Source organism: Manihot esculenta, chromosome 12 (assembly GCF_001659605.2).
Source record: "Manihot esculenta cultivar AM560-2 chromosome 12, M.esculenta_v8, whole genome shotgun sequence".
In the NCBI taxonomy this organism is placed as follows: Eukaryota; Viridiplantae; Streptophyta; class Magnoliopsida; order Malpighiales; family Euphorbiaceae; genus Manihot; species Manihot esculenta.
Genome location: NC_035172.2, coordinates 6,813,530 through 6,835,889, shown reverse-complemented (window position 1 = coordinate 6,835,889; position 22,360 = coordinate 6,813,530). Strand labels below are relative to the sequence as shown.

The 22,360-nt window shown below is 34.9% G+C and overlaps 2 protein-coding genes across 3 annotated transcripts; both read right to left on the bottom strand.

Moving 5' to 3' along the window:
- Nucleotides 1-240: 240 nt before the first annotated feature.
- Nucleotides 241-2,773, bottom strand: LOC110628511 (U-box domain-containing protein 15). The gene is made up of 2 exons (XM_021775203.2): nt 2,374-2,773; nt 241-1,329 (listed from the first exon to the last, which is right to left on the bottom strand). Exons 1-2 carry the CDS (start codon nt 2,682-2,684, stop codon nt 507-509), a joined length of 1,134 nt encoding a protein of 377 aa, XP_021630895.1. The 5' UTR covers nt 2,685-2,773; the 3' UTR covers nt 241-506.
- A 7,534-nt stretch (nt 2,774-10,307) lies between these two features.
- On the bottom strand, nt 10,308-22,088 carry LOC110628457 (GBF-interacting protein 1-like). Of its 2 annotated transcripts, none has more exons than XM_043948790.1 (11): nt 21,594-22,088; nt 20,846-20,889; nt 20,142-20,247; nt 19,710-19,836; nt 19,208-19,614; nt 18,951-19,124; nt 17,216-17,624; nt 15,457-15,754; nt 14,994-15,155; nt 12,225-12,725; nt 10,308-11,162 (listed from the first exon to the last, which is right to left on the bottom strand). In XM_043948790.1, the coding sequence occupies exons 1-11, from the start codon at nt 21,754-21,756 to the stop codon at nt 10,866-10,868; spliced, it is 2,688 nt and encodes an 895-aa protein (XP_043804725.1). In that variant the 5' UTR covers nt 21,757-22,088; the 3' UTR covers nt 10,308-10,865. The 2 variants fall into 2 exon arrangements, with proteins under 2 accessions (XP_043804725.1, XP_043804726.1); XM_043948791.1 differs by having other exon boundaries at nt 17,216-17,606; nt 21,594-22,086.
- Nucleotides 22,089-22,360: the final 272 nt, after the last annotated feature.

The following is a 22,360-nucleotide window of genomic DNA, read 5'->3' as shown; positions in this document are numbered from 1 at the left end:
TTATTATTCAAAATTCAAATGTTGAATGTAAATATGAATTTGTATAAATGTTTAAATTTCTTTTATTTGATAGCCCTTAAAATATATAAAATTAAATGAATTCAGAAAATCTTTAATAAATAATAGTCGGAACGGATTCAAGTTGAGCTCGCTTGCATCATTGTTTTAAGCACCAGGCATATAATACTCCAGTTCCGAGAAAGCGAGAACTTAGCTCATGACCAAAACAAGGACATGTAATGTCGCTAGCAAAAGGACTCTTCATATACATATATATATACACACGAGGGATGTACAGCACACTGTTGAGGTCACAATTAAGATATCACCTCAAGGAAGTATTCTCCAGTGAAATCTACTCCCAGTTTTGTTCGTTCATCTTCCTTTAATGGTGATCTACAATACAAAAGGGTGCAAGAGTTTTAACTGGCCAACAAAACAAAGATTCAGATTAAAACTCTAACCCGGGTTACTTGCTAATGTTGTCTTCAAGTCAACTGGATATGTCAAGTGGATGAAATCGAAGATGTACAAGCTGCAGCGCAATGCTGGATTCGGTCCATGCTGAGCTCCATACTTCTTTGAACCATGTCCTGCAGAAGCCTCTTGGCAGTTTCAGCTGCTTTATCTGAGCCATCAACTCTTGCAGCAATGTCATAAACAATTCTCTCCAATATTGAGGATGCTAATTTCTTTTCCTGAGGAGTATCTCTGAGAAGGTCTAAGAGTGTTCGAGCTCTTTCTTGAGCTTCAGAGGTTCCCTCTACAGTTAATCGCAGAAGCCCTGGAATTGCACCTTCTTTAAGAATAAGTTCCCTGTATTTTTCTCTGTTGCTCTGACACAAAGAGAGCAAGGCTCCAACTGCATGTTCCATGCTAACAAGTGATCCATCTTCAACTGTCTCTACTAGAGTTAAAATCCCACCATCTGTCTCTGTGATTGCAGTTCTCCCTTCTTCAGAGCTGGAAATGACTTCAAGTAGAGCTGTTGCTTTCTCAGCAAATTTTGAATATTTCTTGCATTCTTTGAGGAGTTTAATGAGTGGGGAAACGGCCTTAGCATCCACAATTGGATGAGAATTCTTAGGGCAGGTAGAGAGGTTGTGTAGTGCTGTGACAGAATCAACTTTTCCTTGAACACTCCCAGAGTTCAGAATTTGAACCAGAAGAGGTGCAGCTCCTGAAGCTGCAATGGTTGGCTTATTAGGTTCAGCAGCTGAGAGCGTTAAAATTGCAGCTGCGGCTAATTCCCTTAAACTATTATTCTGGAGCTTAAGAAGTTCCACAAGTGGTGGAATGGCTCCAGCTGTCACTATCTTGACCTTGTTTCTGATAAGCAAGAAATATATAAAAAAAAAAAATCAGATAAATGACCATGTACCTTATGGACTACTAAATATAGTAAGAAGAACAATGAACTGCCAGAAGAATTTGGACAATAGGAGTAAAGTAGAGAATATGAAAGCAATCACAAGGAAAAGAAAATACAGGAGAATAAATCCAAAAATATTCACGTAATAGCATGAATGACCTATTAGCATACAACTGATAAATTTTCTGACAGAAAAGGATAGTTGTTGAAAGGAGGATTAATTGCTCCTGGATGCTGTCTGTGGCAGTGATATAAGAAAGAGTACTAAATTAGACCTACATAATCAAACCAGATACTAGCAACGGAAACCAAATTAAGCAAAAAGAGCATTTCATGTCTTTGGTCTAGAAACATATGAACATATACATCACATACATTTATTACAGTATAACAACAATCCCAGCACTATCCCTCCCTCCCCTCCCTACCCCCTTCTTTCTTCCAAAACCAAAAGATGGAAAAATTGAATATTGTATCATTTGTGGCAAAACCCAATAATCAAAGAAATCAAACGAAAACCCTCCACATCCATTCTCCAACATTTCGTAGCATATGAAGAAATTCCTCCAAGTAAACACATAATTGCAGATGATAAAGTAGTAAAGGCAATACATGAAGCTTCACCATTTTAGAGCACAGAAAGGTAGATTATTACAGTCAATTGACTAAAATAGAACAAAGAAATATGGCAATCTTTTTAAGAAATTTCAAATCTCAAAATCACACAAGCAAATAATGCAGAATAAAGATGACCCTTGATGCTCCTGATTGGCAATTGCCCATATCTTCTTCAATAGTTCTCTTCCAAAATACGAACTGATTCCCACCAAACTCAAACCCCATGACAATTCGATCAATATTAGACCCAAAAATTCGTCCACTCGGTTATCCTAGAATCCACAACAATAAGAAGGGAGACAAAAAAATCTGAAAGCTAAATACACAAGTATGCCGCGAGAAAATAAAAAGACTCTGTGTGCGAGAGAGAAAGAGAAAGAGACCGTTCATTTCTGACTGCGAGATTGAGGAGAGCGAGAAGAGAGGCCTGGCGAGCGTCGAGGTTGGAAGAAAGAAGCATAAAAACGAGGGGCTGAATGACACCGGCGGCGGCGAATTTAGAGCGAGTCTTAGCAGAAGATTTTCTGACGAGCTTTCTGATATCTCTGGCAGCTTGAATTTGGGTTTGGAGATCTCCGTTGATGAGACTCTGAGAAACTTGAAGGATTAGGGTTTGCTTCCTGAGGTTCCATGGCTCTTCTTCTTCGTCTCTTCCACTGGACACTGTTGATGAATCCTCCTCTTCTTGTCCCATTATCTTCTCCACTGAACAGGTTTTTCAGTGTCTTCTTATCTTTTTGATGATTGAGATTTTGGCCTGAAACCCACCAGAAGACGAACAGGTCAAGACGGGATAAATAGGAGCAATTTATTATTTAGTTAGTTTTTTTTTTCTTTTTTTTGAACTGGTATTTAGTTAGTTTATAAGTTTTAAAAAATTTATTAAAATGTTCATAATTTTTTAAAAAATAATTTTATTTTTTAGTTTCAAGAGTATTTTAATTTTTTTTAATACTTAACTATTAAAATTAATAAATTAATAAAGAGATTAAATTTTTTAAAATTTACAAAATATTTTAATATATTTTAAATAAAAAATTAACTAATAACATGAAATAATAATTTTAATAAATACATACAGAAAGTGAAAACAAATATTAGTTGTTAAAAAAAAAGGAAAGCCGTTAAGGCTTTAATATTAAAAATAAATAATATTAATAAGCATTATTGTCATTAACAAGAATTTTCAAATTTATACTTTTTAAAGGGTAAATATTTTTAAAAATTAATTAATTTTTTAGATGTCTTAAAATGTGAAAAAAAATATATTTTTTAAAAAGTAAATAGAGTTTAAATATAACATTTAAAGAAATAGTTTGAGTGTGTTTGGCTTTGATAATTGTTTTGAATTTTGACTTAAAATATGTCATTAATCAATGAGTTAACTTAAAAATAATTAATTATTTTGTAATTAACTTTTGAATAGTTTTATGTATTTAGTCTAGTGGTGTTTTTAATTTATTAAAATAATAAAAAAATTAATTAATATTGTAATTTTTTTAATAAAACAATATGGAAATGAAATTCAAAATTAATATAATTGACATGGTAGAGATATCTTTTCACTTGATTTAATAAGCTTTTTTGAGCTTAAACTATACAATAGCCGTTGGATAGAGTTTTGATATCAACAAAATGGCACGGTTGTTTTCTAAGAACTTTCCTGGTCTATGAATTTTTAGTGGGTCAAATTATAAGCCTTTTATTTTATTTTTACACCATCCAATTAGACGTAATTTTTTATTTACTATATGGTTACTCCATTTTTAATATTCTGATATTATTTTTTTTTCTAACATAAGCTTATTTATGATTCTTTAATGTACTTCTTTGTACAACATTTGAAAGTCATTTCTCCCTGAGTTAGTGGCATAATAGGTCTTCAAGGGTGATTAATTGATAATACAATCTATTCAACAACAACTAGAGAATCTCTATTCCAAACCTTTTGATACTCAAAATGCAAGTTTTGAGTCTTCATTGTTATCTTCTCTCCATGACTTACAACGACACGACGAGTTTCACTGAAAATAACGATCAAAGAGTTTAATAGTCGTAGGAAGGTGATCATAATTTTAAGGGTTTTTTTTTTCATTTGACTACTTTACAAAGGAGGCAACACAATCTCATTAGTAGATTGCAGAATAATTCTTATTTATGGGTTGAGGGTGATTTTGTGATCCCATCTCTGGTATGAAGTTTTTTTCAGCAGCTATATATTACCAGGCAAGTTGTTAACAGCGACGAAGTGGTCAATCTTATTCCTCGCTTAGTCATGGATGAGATAAATGTTATGCTTTTGGCACCTTTATTAGATGATAAGGTTAAAAAGGTAATCTTTGAGTTGGCAGCACTAAAGCTTTTGGTCTATATAGTTTTTCATATTTGTTTTATCAGAGTAATTTGAACTTAATTGTATCTGATTTATGTAATATAGTATGCAGTTTTTTATACCAAGGGATGTTTCTTGAAGAAACATAATAGAACTAATATTATTCTAATTCTAAAGTGTTAATCCAACTACATTGTCTCAATATCAACTGATTAGCCTTTGTAATTTTATTTATAAAGTTATTTCTAAGACTTTGGCTAATCAATTGAAGCTGTGGATAACTTCTCTATCTCACAGGACCAAATTGCTTTTATTCTGAATCGTGCCATCCAGGATGACATTATTATTGGTCATGAGGTATTTCGTTATCTTAAAACTTCTTGCAGAAAATCTTATGCTATAGAAATAAAGCTAGATATGCACAAGGCATATGATAAGATGGAGTAATCCTTCTCATGGCAGGTACTATAACAGATGGATTTTGTTGATTAGGTGGTGCAGTTGTTAATGCAATGTGTTATGATAGTTTAATTTTTTATTCTCATGAATGGAGTTCCTACTATGTCTTTTTTTTTTTATCCAGAGGACTGAGACAAGGGAACCCGTTATCTCCATATTTATTTTTGTTTGTATCTTAAGCACTTTCCTATTTGATTAGGCTGCTATAGAAGACGGTCATATTCAAGGTCTACAGATTTCTCGTAATGCTCCTCCTCTTTCAAATGTGTTGTTTGATGATGATACTTTACTTTTTGTCAAGGCAACTAGAAGTGAAGCTAGCCATTTGTTGGATGTTATTCGATCTTATTCTTCAGTGCGTTAATTTCTCTAAATCTCATATTTACTTTAGCCGGCTAATGCCCTCTATTCTGAAATGAAAAATTTTACAGCTTTTCATGTGTGCGAAATGGAATATGGTGATAGATATTTGGGGTTACCTACTATATTAGGTAGGTCTAAGCAGCAAACCTTGTGTTGGGTTGAGAATCGTGTTTATTCTAAGACTCAAGCTTGGAAGCAGAAGCTGCTATCTAAAGTTGGTCGATCTACTTCAATTCAACTAGTCCTTATAACTATATTGTCTTACTCAATGGCTCTTTTTCGATATCCTAAGTAGGTTTATATTAAGTTGAATGGCATTTTAGTCAATTTTTGGTGGGGAGAAAATGAGAAAAATCGAAAGATACCTTGGCTTATATGGCAACATTCTTGTTTATGTGAATTTTGTGGGAGTATGGGGTTTAAAAATTTTAATAAATTCAATATAGCATGCTTAGCTAAATAGTATTGGCGCCTTATTCAAAATTTATCTACTTTGTGGACTCGACTTCTTAAAGCTTGGTATTTTCCTCGATCTTTTATTTAGGATGCTCCCCTTCAGAAGAGATGCTCTTCAATATGGCAAGGTATATTAGCTGGTAGTGATGTTCTGAAAGGCAGCGTTAGAATGAACATTGGTGATAGAAGTGGTATTATCCTTTGGCATGATTCATGGATTCCTAGTGTAGTTAGTTTTCGTGTTGTTCACCCTCCTTATTGTCCTATTCATGTTTTGGATGACAAATTTGATAGATCAACGTAATCTTGACTTGAATCATCAATTGGTATACCAACTTTTACCATTAGCTCAAACTAATATTATTTTCTCCATACCAATGACTCCTATAAGCACTCTTGATTATTTGGTTTAGCATTTTGAGTAAAGCGAGGGGTATACTGTCAAGTCTGACTATAAATATATTATTCAATAGTCCATTGGCCAGATTGTTTGCTCACAACCTTCCTCTTCAACTTGTCTTCTAAAGTCTGTTTGGCAATGAACTTGACCTCTTCTAGCTCAACCTCAACTCAAGATTTTTATCTCATTTTTTATTACATAATGTAGTTCCTATTTTACATAATTTGATATCTCATGGAGTTAAGGTTTCTTCCATATACCTCCTTTGCTCTGCATAAGCAGAAACACTAAAGCATGATCTTTTCCTCTATTCTCATATTAGTGCCACTTGGTTTATTAGCTCTTACTCTTATAATCCCAATATTGTTAGATTTTTGAACTTTCCAGTATGATGGAGATCTCTCTAGGATCATTTTTGATAAGAACATAACTATGCATTTATCATACAACTTATTTCTCTTACTCTTTAGCATATATGGAAGGCATATAATAAAATAGTGTTTAAATTTATTCTTCATGATCCCTTTGCTACTTCATCTCGTATTTCTCTTAGCTATATGAATCTTCAAAAGTATGGTATTTTTATTGCTCTTTTATCATGTAGCCATCAGCGTCAATCTAGACAGAAAGTCTTATTACCTCCTCCTCATGGGGTCTTAAAATTCAATGCTGATGCTGCCTAGAAGGATCAATTTTTTTCTGTAGATATTGTTATAATGGTTCAGAATGATAATGACATTCTATTAGATAGAGTGGCTAAGCGTATTTGAAGTTATTTTCCTTTAGCTGCAGAAATTCATATAGTACTTGAGTCTCTTCGATTAGCTTTGACTTCAATTCTCTAATTAGCATTGACTAAGCTTAGTTTTTTTGCCTCCTTTAGACATTATAGATATTATTACCACTACTGTGGCTCGTTTCTTCTTTAAACTTGTGCATCGACAAGATAAGAGAGTTGTTGATATGATGGCTAAGTTTTATTTAAGGAATAGTTTGCCTTTTTAACTAGGCAGCAATGTAATACAACGATTTACGAATAAAAAAAATTAGCAATCAAATCAAGTCTATTATTTTAAAAAAAATAAAGTGATTAGACATATTGTGATTTTTTTTTTTTAATGGAAAATAGACATATTGTGATTGTTAGATGATATTAATATTTCAAAAAATAATTGATATAATTCAGTTTTATTTTGTTGTTTAAAAAAACACAATAAGAAATGTCACTTTAATTATGATTTTTGACTTATTTTAAATATTTTTAATTTATAAATTAAATTAATACTAATTATTTTAATATCAAATAAGTGAAATCAAACAATCTTTCTTAATCTCACATTGATATTAAAATTTTTCTTATGAATTTAACTTTTGAAATTATTAAATAAAATAGGAATACAAGGTTAATTTAAACCCTCGCATTGATATAGAATTTAACTAAACACATATTAAAAAAAAATTTTACTATGATTAAATTAAAATTAATTTAACATATAAGTTTAAAAAAATAACATTAAATACATTAAGTGAAAAGTGGCTAACATCTTTTAGTGGTAAATTGCAGTTTGTTAATGTTTTATGAAAATAATCCTATATTTTTTACAATATTTTTAAAAAGCAATTTGAAAAATTAATAAATACTCACATACTTAATCGGTTGATAAGTACATTTAAATAAATATGAGAGATAATAGGTTCTACTCTCCGATTCCTATTTAAAAAAAATGATAACTATGTGATAACCGCCGGGCTCCACCACCTCGATACAAGGTCCAGCCCATGATCGCAAGTTTAGCCCAAGGGTTGAAAGGCATCTTCAACGAGCCGGCCTGGACCATCCGGCCTCGAGGTCGAGCCTCCCGTGGGCCTCAGTCTTCTCACACCCATCTCGGTTTCGAGGCCTAGTGTGATAAGGGATAACCGGCCCGAACATCCAGCAGAATTGCTTACACGCGTGCTAGGCAGGGAATTAAATGGCCGTTTAGCATGGAGCAGGCGACTGGCGTTCCCGTACGTACGAATCCGTATAGCAGAGACAGGTGGTCCAATAATAGCAAAGCCGCTATGCGTCACTAACAGACAAAAAGAAAAGAATAAAGGGAGAGGAGCACTCTTCTCTCAGACCAAGTTTACTCAACTATTGTAAACCCTATTTCTCTCTGGATCTCAGATCATCACTATGTAATTCATTCTCGCTCGATAAATTGCATAATTCTCAATATTTCTCTCCGAATTATTACAAGAGAGTCAATAATTGATATTTTATTCTTTCTTCATTTTCTCCTAGATTGTTATTCATAAAATTTTCTGCAAAAATCAAATCAGACAACTAAGTAAGATGGAGAATCAACATTAGTTGATTCAGTCAGTCCCTTAACCTCCGGCTCTCAGTGATTGCATGGAGAGATGGCCGCCAAGCTATGGCGTTCACTATTCTCCTTCCACCACCAGGCTCAGACTTTGAGTTCTTCTCATTTCCTCGTCGACTCTTACCCTTCTTCTCCGAGTTGCATGAACCAGAAGCCTTGTGCTTCACATCTACACCGACGAACGTAACATGCTTTTTAATTCCACTTGCCTTCCTACATGCACTGCTTGCAGCTGAAACATCATCTTCTCTAGGTTTTTTGATCCGCCGCCTGAGCTTATGAACTGTCCGAAGTGGGACAAGAAAGAATCTGTGTCCCGGGGTGAGAATCTTCTCCGGCCGGACCACCGAATCCCAAGGTCTCCTGAACACCTCAGGCTTGGCTAGAACAAAAGACGGGTACTTTTCCAAGATTTTCACTGCAGGAATTGCCATGTAATAACATTCTACCTTGCCACCTGCGTGGACAATCTTCAACACAGAAGGGGAATCCTCAGGCTCTTGCGGGGCTGCAGGAGTCGGCGCTGGCTTGGATTGGGCTCCGTTGCGCCCGAAAGGTGTGAGTTTGTGAACTTTTAGCAACTTGTCAAGCATGTTGATGTTGCAGTTTGTCCTGGAAGTTAGCAACAAGAGCAGTTGTTCTCAAAGCCCGGTTTTAATGCTAATATGCTTTGGATCATCGATGAGCTCGAGGAAGGAGAAATCATTTCTTTTACAAAAAAATTGGGTTGAAAGATAACATCAATGCAGGATTACGAAGCAACGATTTTTGTAGTTTGGTGTTCTCGAAATCCTCAAATTGCCGAGCATGGGCTGTCACAAAGTTGAAAGGGTGAATGCTCGTCTCCGTTTTTAGTGTTCGAGATTAACATATTAAATTTAAGATAAATTTAGAGTTTGAAAATCTAATCCACCTCAAAATTTTAATTTAACCAGAAAATGCCTAAATTCACATGTTACTCCTATTCCAATTTTTAAAAAATTTATTAATTAAATTATTTTTCTCTAAATATATATTATAAAATTTAATTTTTTAATCTTTTTATTAGAAAACAGTTAGCCATTTTAAAAATTTATTTTATTTATTTTTTAGTTTTAATAATTTTAAATATTCATATAATTTTTATAAATTATATATATTTAATTTAATTTTTATAATTTTAAATATTTATACTATTTAATCAGCAAAATAAACTCACTAACGATTTTTATTAAAAAAGAACTTAAATATATAGTTTGATTTTTATAAAATACGTTTGTTTATTAATTGAGTAATTTTGAGGAGATCAAATAGCAAATTTTCTAAAAATCGAGAGATGTAATAGTAATTTTTCCCTCTTAAATCTAGAGAATGAGAAGTTAATTCATGATGTAGTGTTGGTGTGACGAATTTATTTTGAGTATTATAAATATGTTATTACTGTGGAAATTAATAAATAAAATTATACTGATTTAAAAAAAAAATTTGTATAAATGTTTGCGATATATTTCTTGTAAGAAAAGAAATAAATTTGAATTCAATTCATTTTTATTTATTTAAAATACTTTTCCCTTGCGGTGATACACCTCCCAGTCCCACCCAACTTTTTAGTGAAAGCTGTAACTAAACAAAAGAGTATATTAATTATATGATAGTACCTAAGTTGTAACAGAAAACCACCCAACATTAGTTGGGTTTATAATATGAAATCTACTAACCGATTTCCAGTATGTCAGTCTTTTATTTTACTTTTACAATCCCATAAACTGATGTATATAGGGCGTGAAAGTTGCCCATAATAATTGGGCAAATGCCCCAGGCATGAATTAGAAATTATTAACTCTACCCTTCACTGGGAACAAGCTGGAATTAGAGAAGCATCATAAAAAATTGTAAAAATTTCAACAAATGAAGTCCCCCCAGAATCACATTCTTTTATGATAAATATGAGTCAGGATAAACAATTGAAATGTTCACTTTTGCTTATACCAATTACAACAGTTAGGTACATCAATTTTTTGCTATCAAAATTCACTTTACAGGCAGCGCAAAGACAGTAAAAGAAAACAAATTCGAAAAATTCGCCACCGACCTATGTAATCTTACCTTCCAAACCCCTAGAAAACCTTAATAGTCAAAGAATTGGAAAAGATTTATCACCACTCAACCATAGAAAACCTAAGTTCAAAGACCTTTTTAAGAAAGAAAAGAGTAGGAGAAAACTTGAGACCGCGAAACAGACAAACTGTTAACACCATATGGCAGCAACAAGAGAAAGAAAACTGCACATGCCTACCTCAACTAACTTAAAATGGTCAATATCTGTTACAGACGAATGCCCCAAATACCCACTGGCAAAATCTTCTCCAGACTCCTTCCTTTTCTAGATTTGCATTTTTCCGTCCAGCCAATGTTGTATCTTCTAATCCCCTCTATCCAAACTTGTTGGAGTTCCCAAAATTATCCCAAGATTGGGCTTCTTTTCCTGGTGTACAAAAGATAAAATATATCCATCTTTTAATAGTTACTAGGCCAGTTGATTTGTTGATGCTGAGGCTGCTGGTATACACTGGCTGCAGATCCCACCATATCAACAGCTCCAGCCATGGTCTGAGACTGTTGAAGAAGTGGGTGAACAGCTGCTGCTGTTACCGCTTGTGCAGGCTGGTAGATACTGGCAAAGGTGCCAAGACCAGCCTGTGCAGGGGTGAAAGTCACGTGCTGACCCTGAGGAGGAAGGCTATAGAAGGAACTTGCTGGCAAGCTAGATATATCTCGGCCAGGAGCAGCAATCCACACAGCTGGACCCTCACTCTGCAGAATATATCATCAACAACGAATGTCAATTTGTAGCAGTAAGAACAGAGAAGAGATCTTATGAGCTAATCAATATGGGATGCTGATTTTACGATCCAACACACATTCATGACCTAAAATACTCACAGCATAACACTAACCATGCACTGACAAATATATTAAATCTTTCATCTGATTAAACATGCAATAAGTGAGTATTGGATTTAAAGAAGGGGGGGAGAAAAGCATCTGAATCTCTATGACAGTGAAAAAATTAAATGAACTGCCAAAAGCGAAGAATAATCATTTCATTGATAAAGAAAAGTTTAACAGAAGCATCCATATGATATCCCATCATGCCAGGCATCATGGCCAGGTCATAAGCATCAAAACACATCATCCTGATTGAAGCATAACATTGAAAGAGGAGAGGGGCGGGGGATAAAGAAATGCTAGTGGCATATTCATGTTTCTAGCGAACATAGACAAGGAACCAAAGACATATATTGGATTTAGTAGTAGGCGAAAGTAAATATGGCAGGAACTGCATGGATTAATCACCAAAATTACTATACTACAGCAACTAAAATAGCAGCCACAACTGCTGTTTGTCACAATCACCACCTCCACTGCCAGCAGTAGGAGTAGGACAACAAAATTGTAACCACCATTCCAATTACAAAAACCAGACACCTCATTATTTTGCAAGACCATTGATTCATAAGTTTAACATGACACCAAAAAGCCACCAGCTTGCTCAAATGATTATCTTAAAAACTATCCATATATCTCGTGATTCACCAAAATGAACCCAAATAGTTGAGTGAAACACAATGTTTTTAAATAGAAGGAAACTAAATGCATTAAGGATGGTTCTTTTTTTTTCTTGAAAGGAAACCCATGGAAACAATGCAAATACTGGAAAATAAAATTAAACAAATTTCATGCACAATATACAAGCAATAAACCTTCATTGTTATTGCCTTCAGATTCCAATTTTAAAGAAGACTTGTGACCTGATAAATCATCTTGAAGAGGCATTCACCAATGCAAGATCAATTAACAACATTAGAATCCTACCTGCTGCCCAGTGATGTAAACATTACTTTCTTTGAATTGGGATGCACCAAGATCTTCATTTGTGGTAGAGTTTCCAGCAGCGGATGTAGAACTGGGATTATAACCAGCTTGAGTGGAGCCATACAGCCCGTAGCCACTAGGCATTCCAATATGAGTTGAATTTCCTGTATTATTTCCTGGTTTGTATTGTGGAAGTGAATATTTTACCCCCATGGCAGCTGCAGCTGGTGGAGCAGGATATACACTCCCAGCTTGAGGTTGCTGGGGAAATGCACCATTAGTTAAAAATTGGTGAATGCCAGGAGGTGGAACATAGAATGGGGAAATGTAATGACTATAAGGGATGTAGTTTGGAGGATAATGGGAGATGTGCAACCCAGTTGGTGGACGGAAGACTGGGAGCGGTTGCTGAGTCACAGCTATGGAACTTTGCATAAGCCCAGCAGCTTGAGTCACCAATGGAGTTGGACCTTCTGTTGACAGAACCAATGAATTCCCACCCTGCAAATAGATGCGTGTAAGAATTAAAAGCTACAAAATCCATAAAAATATAAAGACAATACAAGATATCATGTTAAAAACAAGGAACAAAAATGAAAATATCTACTAATATAACCCTTCCTCCAAACACGCCCACCTCCCCCCCCCAAAAAAAAAAAGAAGTTCAAAAACAAAACCAAACATGTCTTGGCACAATGAAGCGTCCAGAACATTAGAAGCTCATATTATTACCCTGTATTATTGATTATGCAAATTACCTGGTACTCCTGAACCTCTGGGTCTGTAGCGCTCTGGACTAAATTAAGATAATACCAAACCACCAACTAAGACTAGGAGACATAAAAATTGGTAACTATGTAACACAAGATTCGTAGAACTTTAACCAGCTTAAGCTTATAAGCAAACACAACTGAATCAACTAATGCTACATCACAACCAGCTTTTGGGTGTGGAAAGCAGTGGTGCAACTGAATCAACTAATGCTACATCACAACCAGTTTTTGGGTGTGGAAAGCAGTGGTGCTTACAAGAAGGCCTCAAAATTGCTCTGGCAATGCTGTCATTTTGCTTACAAAGATCAAACTAACAAATTTTGACACATGGGTTTGTACTGCATGCCGACTACAAATGCTCCCCATTGCGCATGGAAATTCTCAAATAAGTTTGGCATAATTTTTTTTAAGGATAATTCATTCTCAGAGAACACTTTGAAGGAAAAGAAAAAGCCATCTTTAGGCAATATTGACACTTGGGTCATTGCTTTTTCTCAAATTAAATTATATAGTTATTAACTTTTTAAATTTCTTACACTTTAGTCCTGAAACATCACACACTTTAGTCCCTATGTTTTTAAATGAAACAAGGATTTCCTGCAGTCATATGTTATACAATTCAATTGAAATTATCAGGAAGCAAAAAGCGGATTCATGGATTCATGTAGAACCTGAGGACTAAAAGATAGGTTCACTCAAACTTAAGCACTAGGAAAACTAAAGTGCAAAGAACTTTAAAGAAATTTAACTCAGAGACCATTTGGTTCAATTTGGAAAAAAGATGACAAACATGTATATTTTGTCATATTTTGAGGGATCCCATTACTAGATACACCAAAAATTTATAGATGAGGGGGTGTCAAAGAATGAACACTCTGACATCCTACATTATGAGGCAAACAGTGATTGCTGTTCTACTAGCCCAATGACAATGATTGTTTGGCAATATTCCTTTTATCAAATAAATTAAAATGATAAGGAAATTGGAAATTTTTTACCAACTTTCCAGCAAGAATGCAAGCTGCAGCATTAGATAGAAATGAGACAGAATACTAGGAATTAAGAAAGCAATAAGCAACCAGATGGCTCATTGCCTATGAATAACTCTGCTGCTAGGAACATTTCAAATCTTTCCATAATGTTATATAACAGCAAGAATCACTAGAACAGCAAGATGCCTTTAGATGCAATGCTGAGGATTTTGTCCTAGATAATACAAATCAAAATATGGGGCATATTCACATTTCACGTTTGCAACAAAGTGGAGAAACTAACAACGCTAGGCCATTTCATTGTTGAAGTGAATATTAATGAAATCAAAGCATGGAGTTCAAGATTGTTACTATAAGCTAGAATCAACTGAAACTTTGCACAAACCATATGTAAGAACTCCACATTAGAAGCCCAGAATAACTTAAATGGCTGTGTTAGCTTGTAAGAGAACTCCTCATGCTAAGCCTATCTTTGCCGCCAATTGCTAAAGTTTAATGAAAATTTTCTCTAAAAACATGGAATAAACTGAAACTAGAATGCACAGTTGCAGACTACAAATAGCACAGCGATGTAGCACCAGAAAGAACAAAGGCAAAACAACGAATAAACCATTAAGAAAAGAGAATTAATTTGTCAATTCCTAATCCCACAATGAACAAAATTCCTAAACTGTTTCATGATCTTCATCTTCCCATACTGCATAACACAGCCCAAACTTTGAAGTAAAATATACAAAGAGAATAAAGGGTTAAAGCAAAACAGATAGGGAAATAGCTATAATAGTTGCATCTTTTTGCATAGATCCTAGGAGATTTTAACAATTTCAACGCCTGCCTAAGTTGGCACCATAAAATCATTGCCCGAAATGCAGACACCCATAGTGATCATGAAACACAGATGATATCTTGGACAAATATTCGTGCATGGGTGAAGAAAATCATCATTAAAAAGAAATAGCATCTTGCTAAATTGAATAACTAAAAAGAAAGCTTTCTATGGAAACCTCTTGAGGAGACTGAGAAGTATGTGAAGGCAACACTGAAACAGTCCCATTGTATTTCGCAGCAACTGCAGCTGATGGAAAGGGAGAAACACGACCATCGCTATCAGCACCCGAGCGATAAAATTGAGCATAATAACTTGTAGGATCAAATGGCTGTTGAACCTATAAGTGGAAACCATCAAATAAGCACAAATAATCAGTTTTAAGGACAAAAACAAAGATAGCGCAAAGGTTGCAACAGAGTAAAAAGTTATCCATGTAACCTTAATCATGTTATGATCACATCAATATTAGGACCACAAAATATATATTTAATCACAACAATCACACATGTCAAGCAAAGTGTTAAATCTATTGCTTACCAGACATTAAAAATTGTGTTAATAACAAAAACTTAATATAACAAGATACATCTGAATTTGTGGATAACATAAGGAACATAGTTTTGATGGGAAAGACTCACTACAAAACTAGGAAGGCGAGAAACATCACGTGCTTGAGATTCAGAGTTTTCAAATGGTGCAATCTGACTACTCAGCATTGGAGGCACAAAACCAAAACTGTAGCTTGGAGAAGTATGTACACCCGAGTATTGCTGGCCCCCAGAGAGCAACACATTATCCTGCTTGGATTCATTATACTCAGTTATTGCACTGGATGAGACTTTGCTCTCACCAGTTAAATTTTCAGGCGCATGAGAAGGTGACTCTGGATGATCAGGATAAGCTCCCTCCTCAGCAGCCACAAATGTGTCTTGATTGCTGAAGCCAAAAACAAAAGAAAATGTTACAGCTGAAATGATATGCAGCAAGTATAGAATTCATTCTTCTAACATGTCGAAAACCTGGCCTTGCTAACAAACAATCTATTGATGTATATTATTGCTACATGGTAAAAAAATCACTAAAAGCAAATAAATAATCACATTCAGAGCCCCATTCAGATACATCAGTATGTTTATTATTTATATTACCAATAAGGTTATTATTCAAGAGAAATGAGTTAGAACATATTTTTCTTCATATATAGGGTAAATTTCATCCACGGTACGTAAACTTAAGTGTTGTAATAGTGCAGTACCTAAACTTTAATTTGTAATATAAAACCACATTAACTTTAATTTGTGTAACATAAAACTTCCTCTTACCCCAAGTTACAAAGCTGATGTGGCGTTGCCCTTTAAAAAAAATCACCTTTCTAATCTCAAATAAAATTAATCCTACCTCTTCTTTGTCTACTTCTTCCTCACCTCCTTTCTCTTTTTCCCCTCAATGTTTATCGTCTATTGTTGTGTAGCAAAACTTGATCCAATTTGGTAACAATAGATTCATTATTTCTTTGCTAGATTTTAATTTTAACAAACAATTGATGATTTGATGGTAGCAATCACACAAGTGAGTTTCTCTCACTATCTCAGTAAGAAGTATGGCAAGTATACTTATTTTTCAGACTTAAGATTTCTTGCCTTTTCTAAATGGAGTGGATCTGGACTTGGGATTTTAGTGTATTTAGTTTTAACAAAATAATTCTCAGGATTTTAGTTTGCTGGTTTTATTGATCTTAGTCACTTGTGTTTCTCCTTCTTCCTTTCATTTTATTCAGAAATAGATACTCTTTGGACAATATATCTATACGCTTCCTTTAACTAATTAATTAATAATGGGAATGATTGTTATTTTTTTAATTAATTAATAACTAAAAAATATGCACTATTTAATTGAATTCATTGAGTTCTTCCTTTAGATGAGAGACATTGGGAGAAAAAAGAGAGAGAGAGAGAGAGAGGAGGAGGGGTAGGAAAGGAGAAGAAAGAGAAAGAGGAGAAAATATGAAGAGGTAGGATTAATTTTTTTTGAGGGTGGAGAAGTAATTTAATTTTTTAGTGAAAAATAATAATGTCACATTAGTTTGTAAACAAAAAACTGGTTATAATGGGTAAGGAGGTTTTATGTTATTCAAATCAAAGCAGGTGACTTTATTATTACAAATTAAAGTTAAGGTGCCACATTGTTATAACACTCTAAGTTTAGGTACCATGGATGATATTTACCCATATATAAAAATTAGGGGAGAATAAAAACTGATGACGAAACTAGAGTAGGATACTCAGCAATAAATTAATTTCTGATATAGAAACCAAAAAAGATAATGGAGAAAAGATCTGGCAGTCTACGATATTCAAAAAATAGATTAAAAAAACTAACAGCACTCATCTAACATACCTTGCAGCCTGTTCCTCCACAGTTTCTTCTGCACCATGAGAAGTTTCAGACAAAGGTGTAGAACTCTTATCACTCTCTGGACCACTGTCGCAACTTGTTTTTACTCCAAAACTTGCATCAAAACTTCCAAAACTCAATTTTGTTCTTTCAGATTCAGGGACATGAATATGGTTTGGAATAATAACATGTTGACGTTGTGGAAGATGCAACTCCTCCAGCTTCTTCTGCAGTTTTGCAGTCGCTTCTTCTGAATCAAGGACATTTGATAAAGGCTGTGATTGGATACTGGCTTCAACTGGAACATTAGGCACATCTGATGAACCAGCTAATCCAGACCCCTGAAGCACATTAGTGTTTGCTGGCTTTGGTTTCCACTCCTTAGTAGAAGCAACTGTTGAAGAAAGGGATTCTGAACCATTTAGATACCAATCAAATCATCATATATTATCCAACAAGGCAACAAGTACTGAACAAAAGGATGAAAACCAATGATTTTCAATACATTCTTTTCTTCCCTTTTGCCCCATGTTAAGATGCCTCCCATTTATCTAAGGCCCAATTTGGAATTAAGGCCAAGTTGTTTTTGTTAGAGTTGTTGTAAAAGGCTGCATTCATTTCATGGAAAATAGTTGCATATGTCATTTAAATTAACTTCTTTCTCCAAAAATGAGAAGTCATTTTCTGGGAATTCATGACTATTATGCACTCGTAAAAAGAAGAGGAATCCATAAGCAAACTATCCAGATGCGTACCAATTAGCCCATTTGCCACAGATTATTACATTAGATCCCCTGCCAGTCGCCAAAGACAACCAAAACTCATCCTTTTTGTGTAATTTTCTCTCATATTCAATATCATATAGAAAAATACCATTTACAAAGTCTTATTTATTGAAAGAAAACAATTTCTAATTTAATGCAAAAGCCATTAAATCACGTCCAACAGATTCTCAGTATTGCAATAAAAAAAAAGGAGAATAAGTTATTCTTTTAGCACAGAAAAGTTATTTTCATCACAAAAAAGGAACCTTACACTATGTACCAAAATCAATTGGACCACAGACAGGTCCTAGCTCAACGACTATGTCACAACTTAGAGTAAGATGCTGAGCATTTCACAATCCCATCTTCTAACATAACATGGATGTCTATTGAGACCTCCCGCCAAACTACGACGCAACTCAATTTTTACGTTTTTAAACAAATATGTATGCATGTCTGTGTGGATATCCAGACTAGCAACTAAGCAGACAAATGAAACAAGCAGGAATGATGGACAGAACAGAAAAGATGAAACTCATTTTGTGAAGCAACTCTATCTAGTTTTCAGTTGTTACTTTCTGCAAAACAACTTAAAAGTCAAGAACTCCTACTTAAAAGTCAAGAACTCCTACTAAAGTGCCTATTCTTAACAGAAAAACTTCAAATAAGCTGAAACAAAGTGCACCTGAGGGATAATATTTCCAGATCAGTGTCTCATACTTGATATGAATCTGAAAAATGCTAATGGTTGATGCAGAATTCAATATGTTCTTCAAAATAAACTCCACATTTATTGAGACTGAAACCACTTTCTTGAAAAAAAAATTCATTTTAGATGTGGTCCAAATTATGTAAGACCTAAGTTAAAAAGACATTTTTAATTGCCTTTACTCAACATATTCAAGACAAGGTGTTTCTCAACAGCAGTATCAAAAAATCCATGGACAAAAAAGAAATCCTATGCAGAAATGTACCTTTTTGTGAGCCAATTGCTTGTTGTGACCTGCTATTGTAGTGAGGGGAAGGCCGGGTACCAGAAGATCCACCATGAATTGATGCAGATGAGGGTTGGGAAGACTCGCTTAGCTGATCCTTCCCAACTTTACTTGGCATCTTCCCTTGTAGTAAAGGAGGACCAATCTCAGAAGCTGTGGTCCAATGACAAGCTATGAGTTACAATTGAAGATAAACAAAACGAAGCAAACTGAATCAAATTTGCACGTGTACTTGCCTGATTTCTCAGCAGGACCAACTGCATTTGATTCAAAAACAGCTGTATGGCTTCCAACTTCACGTTTGATGGTACCCACCATACCAGGGAGCCATGAGTCATTAGATGGAACAAGTACAGGATCTGATGACGAGAAACAGACTGTTGATGAAGAGGCTGGAGCCACAGATACTGAGGAGTTACCAGGACTTGGGATGCCATGTGCATCCCCGGTTCCAAATGTAATGGTGAGCGTTTTGTCAGCATCAGTAGGGGACATTGTACTTCCAAATTCACTAACAGCAATGGGCGATGAAGTCACTTTATTTTGACTTACACCACTGCCTGAAGGTAAATCAGAAGCATGCATTTCACTGTTGCTTCCAGATGGTTCACCAATGGCACCATTGGCCACAACAGCAGCAGAGCTGTAAGCCATTATTAGAGAAAGTAATTAGCACGCTTGTCATAATAACTCTCAAGCAAGTCATGTAAGTGGTTCTGAATATCAATTTATAGTCACCTTGCTGACAGACTTGTTTTCTTGCTTTCCTCTTGAAGAGCTGGCAAAGAAGCTGCATCTCCCTTCTCTGCAGCTTGGTTGGTTCCATTGTCTCTTGCAGGGCCCAAATTCCTGCCACCACCAGCATCTGAACCAATCTCACAGTCAAAAATCAGCTCAAATACAGCTTTGCTATACAACAGTACACCATAAAAGATTAACGCCAATGGTATTTCACAACATGAATTCAAAGTCTCAAATTAGCTGGAGGAACAAGGATTCAGCAAAAGACTCAGCAAGTGACATTCTTCAACCAGTAGCTAAAATGAGTTAGCATCCAAGATATAGCTAACAAATAACCCTGGTAAATCCACCAGAGTTATCATGTATTAACAAAGGGACTAATCAACAAATTCTAGTTTTCAACAAGCTGTCTCAAAACTAGTAATTTACCATGTGATGTGTAACGAGCTGAAAAGTTCGGCCGACCACCCTTACTCCCCCGCCCCTGTGTTCCAGGTCTCCAACGAGCATCCCCAGAATCTCTGTTGTTCACATTCTGCAACAATTTAAAAAAAGAAATGAATAATGATATCAGAATCCAAATTTGATCTGGAACACAAAAATTGCAAGTACCTTTTGAATTATACATGCACTTGTATCTGATCATCCAATGAAAAGAAACAAGAAATATCTCGTCTCCTCATTATAAATCCCAAACCACAGCCACATGTATGATTAATCTATAGCATCTTATGATCTAGTTATTATTTGTTCATTAAGTGCCAAAATCATCAATTGTGGACCCATAGAATTTGAATAACCTAGTAAAATTCCATTTCACCATCATTGCAATTTAAGCAAAATAATGTCAATGAAGAACAATGATGCCAAAATAAAAAGACTTTCTAGAGACGATAAGCCAAGCCACGATACAAGCATGCATTGTTAAACTCACAGCACCCCATAGGGAGGCACAGGGCACAGGCATCATCTTAGTCTAGTCACTGGACAATCTCCCTACAAAATGTCTTAAGTACAATGCCATGGCAACACTGTTATCATATTTGCAGCTATCCTGAACAAAATAACCAGTAATAAATCAACTGCAATTTAACCATCCAACAAAAATAATAGTGGAAAAAAAATTATCTTGCCTCTTTTCTCCTGTCACGTTTCCTTTTGACTTCGTGAAATGGATCTGAGAAACCACATACATGCCCGTTATATTTGGAAATGGGAAAATAAAAGGTTAGAAAAAAAAAATTAAAATAGAAACAATCTCATTTACTGTCTCTTTATATATACTTCCTAAGCTAATGAGCCATCAAGTGCAGAGCTCAGAAGCAACTATTGTGAACTTCAAACACATAAATTCATGAATGTAGGTCATCTTCTGAACTGTAGGCACTTTAGTGAAACATTAGGAGAAAAACCCCAATTTCTTGAGTTGAGCTCTTAGCTTCTAAGTCTTCTCATTCTGTTCATTAACTCTTGGACATCTTCCCAAGCGATTTTCATAAAGCAAAATTGCCAAAAGAAATAAAAGCTAAACGCAAAGGAAAAGGCTTTCATTCTGAAAAGGAAAGGCTTGAAAAAGAGAAGCGCCATTGAAAAATCTAGCATAGCCCGCCAGTTAAAATTAACTAAAGAAGGAAAAAAAGAAAAAGCGCCGAAAACAGGGAAGACCCATCACAGCAAATCAAAAACCCAATTGAATCCGCACTTCCCATCAAGCAAATTGAAAACCTAAAAAAAATCAAATCCGCAAGTCCAAAACATGGATCACAGCGAAACCATTAAAACGGAAATCATACCCTCTAAAAATAATGAGCTTAAAAGAAAACCAAAATGGGAAACCACAAGCTAATAACAACAACAACAAAGATAAATAAAAGAAGTTACCTTGAAGAAGAAGCTTTTGTGCGGTTTCATTGGGATCCATAGAGCAATCCTTAAGCGTTGCATAAATCTCCTCCTCACTGTGATTGCCTGTGATCTCTTTTATGTTCTGGATCGTCTTCCGGACGTTGCTCGGGATTGAAGACCTAACCCCACCACCGCTCATCTTCACTAACCCTAGAAAGAAGAAAAAACAAAAGAACCTCCCCGTTTATAAGTTAGAATACAGAAGAATTAAGCCGGTGAGCGTGTGAAGAAAGCAATGGGGGGGCTATAAAGATTGATTGGCAGTGAAGAAGGGAAGCGAAAGAGAGAGCTGATACAGACTGATTCGTGTTTTTGAAGTGATCTATGTGAAATGGGGAGGAAAATGAGAGGAAGAAGAAGAAGAAGAAGAAGAAGAAGAAGAAAATTGAAAAATTGAAAAAACAAAAAACAAAAATAAAAGAAGAAAAGAAAGAAAAAAAACAGAATGGGCTAATGGGAGGAAGCAAAATTGTAGTGTGTGAGTGTAGGGCTTTTTGGTTTTCTAATTTTTATTTTTAATTAAAAAATAAAATAATTTTTAGGATCTTCCCGTATCTGCATGTCTGTGCTCAGCCCAAATGAGCCAGTGGCCAGTCGGTGTGTATCACTGGCGTCCAGGGCTGTGAACCTTTTATCAATTGAAAATTCTACCCGGGTGCGTGTTTATATCCCTCGAATTATAACACGTAATTTTAAAATTAAAAAAATTATTTAAAATATAGTATAATTTATATATTAATATA

What these genes read in the sequence shown, in the direction of transcription:
- LOC110628457 (XM_043948790.1), bottom strand. Translation starts at nt 21,756, where the DNA reads ATGAGCGGTGGTGGGGTTAGGTCTTCAATCCCGAGCAACGTCCGGAAG. An exon ending in GTGGAGGAACAGGCTGCAAG is followed by an intron (nt 15,755 to 17,215) that starts GTATGTTAGATG and finishes TTTTGGCTTCAG; the next exon opens with CAATCAAGACACATTTGTGG. An exon ending in CTTCTCAGTCTCCTCAAGAG is followed by an intron (nt 12,726 to 14,993) that starts GTTTCCATAGAA and finishes ATCTATTTGCAG; the next exon opens with GGTGGGAATTCATTGGTTCT.
- LOC110628511 (XM_021775203.2), bottom strand. Translation starts at nt 2,684, where the DNA reads ATGGGACAAGAAGAGGAGGATTCATCAACAGTGTCCAGTGGAAGAGAC. An exon ending in CTCGCAGTCAGAAATGAACG is followed by an intron (nt 1,330 to 2,373) that starts GTCTCTTTCTCT and finishes CTTGCTTATCAG; the next exon opens with AAACAAGGTCAAGATAGTGA.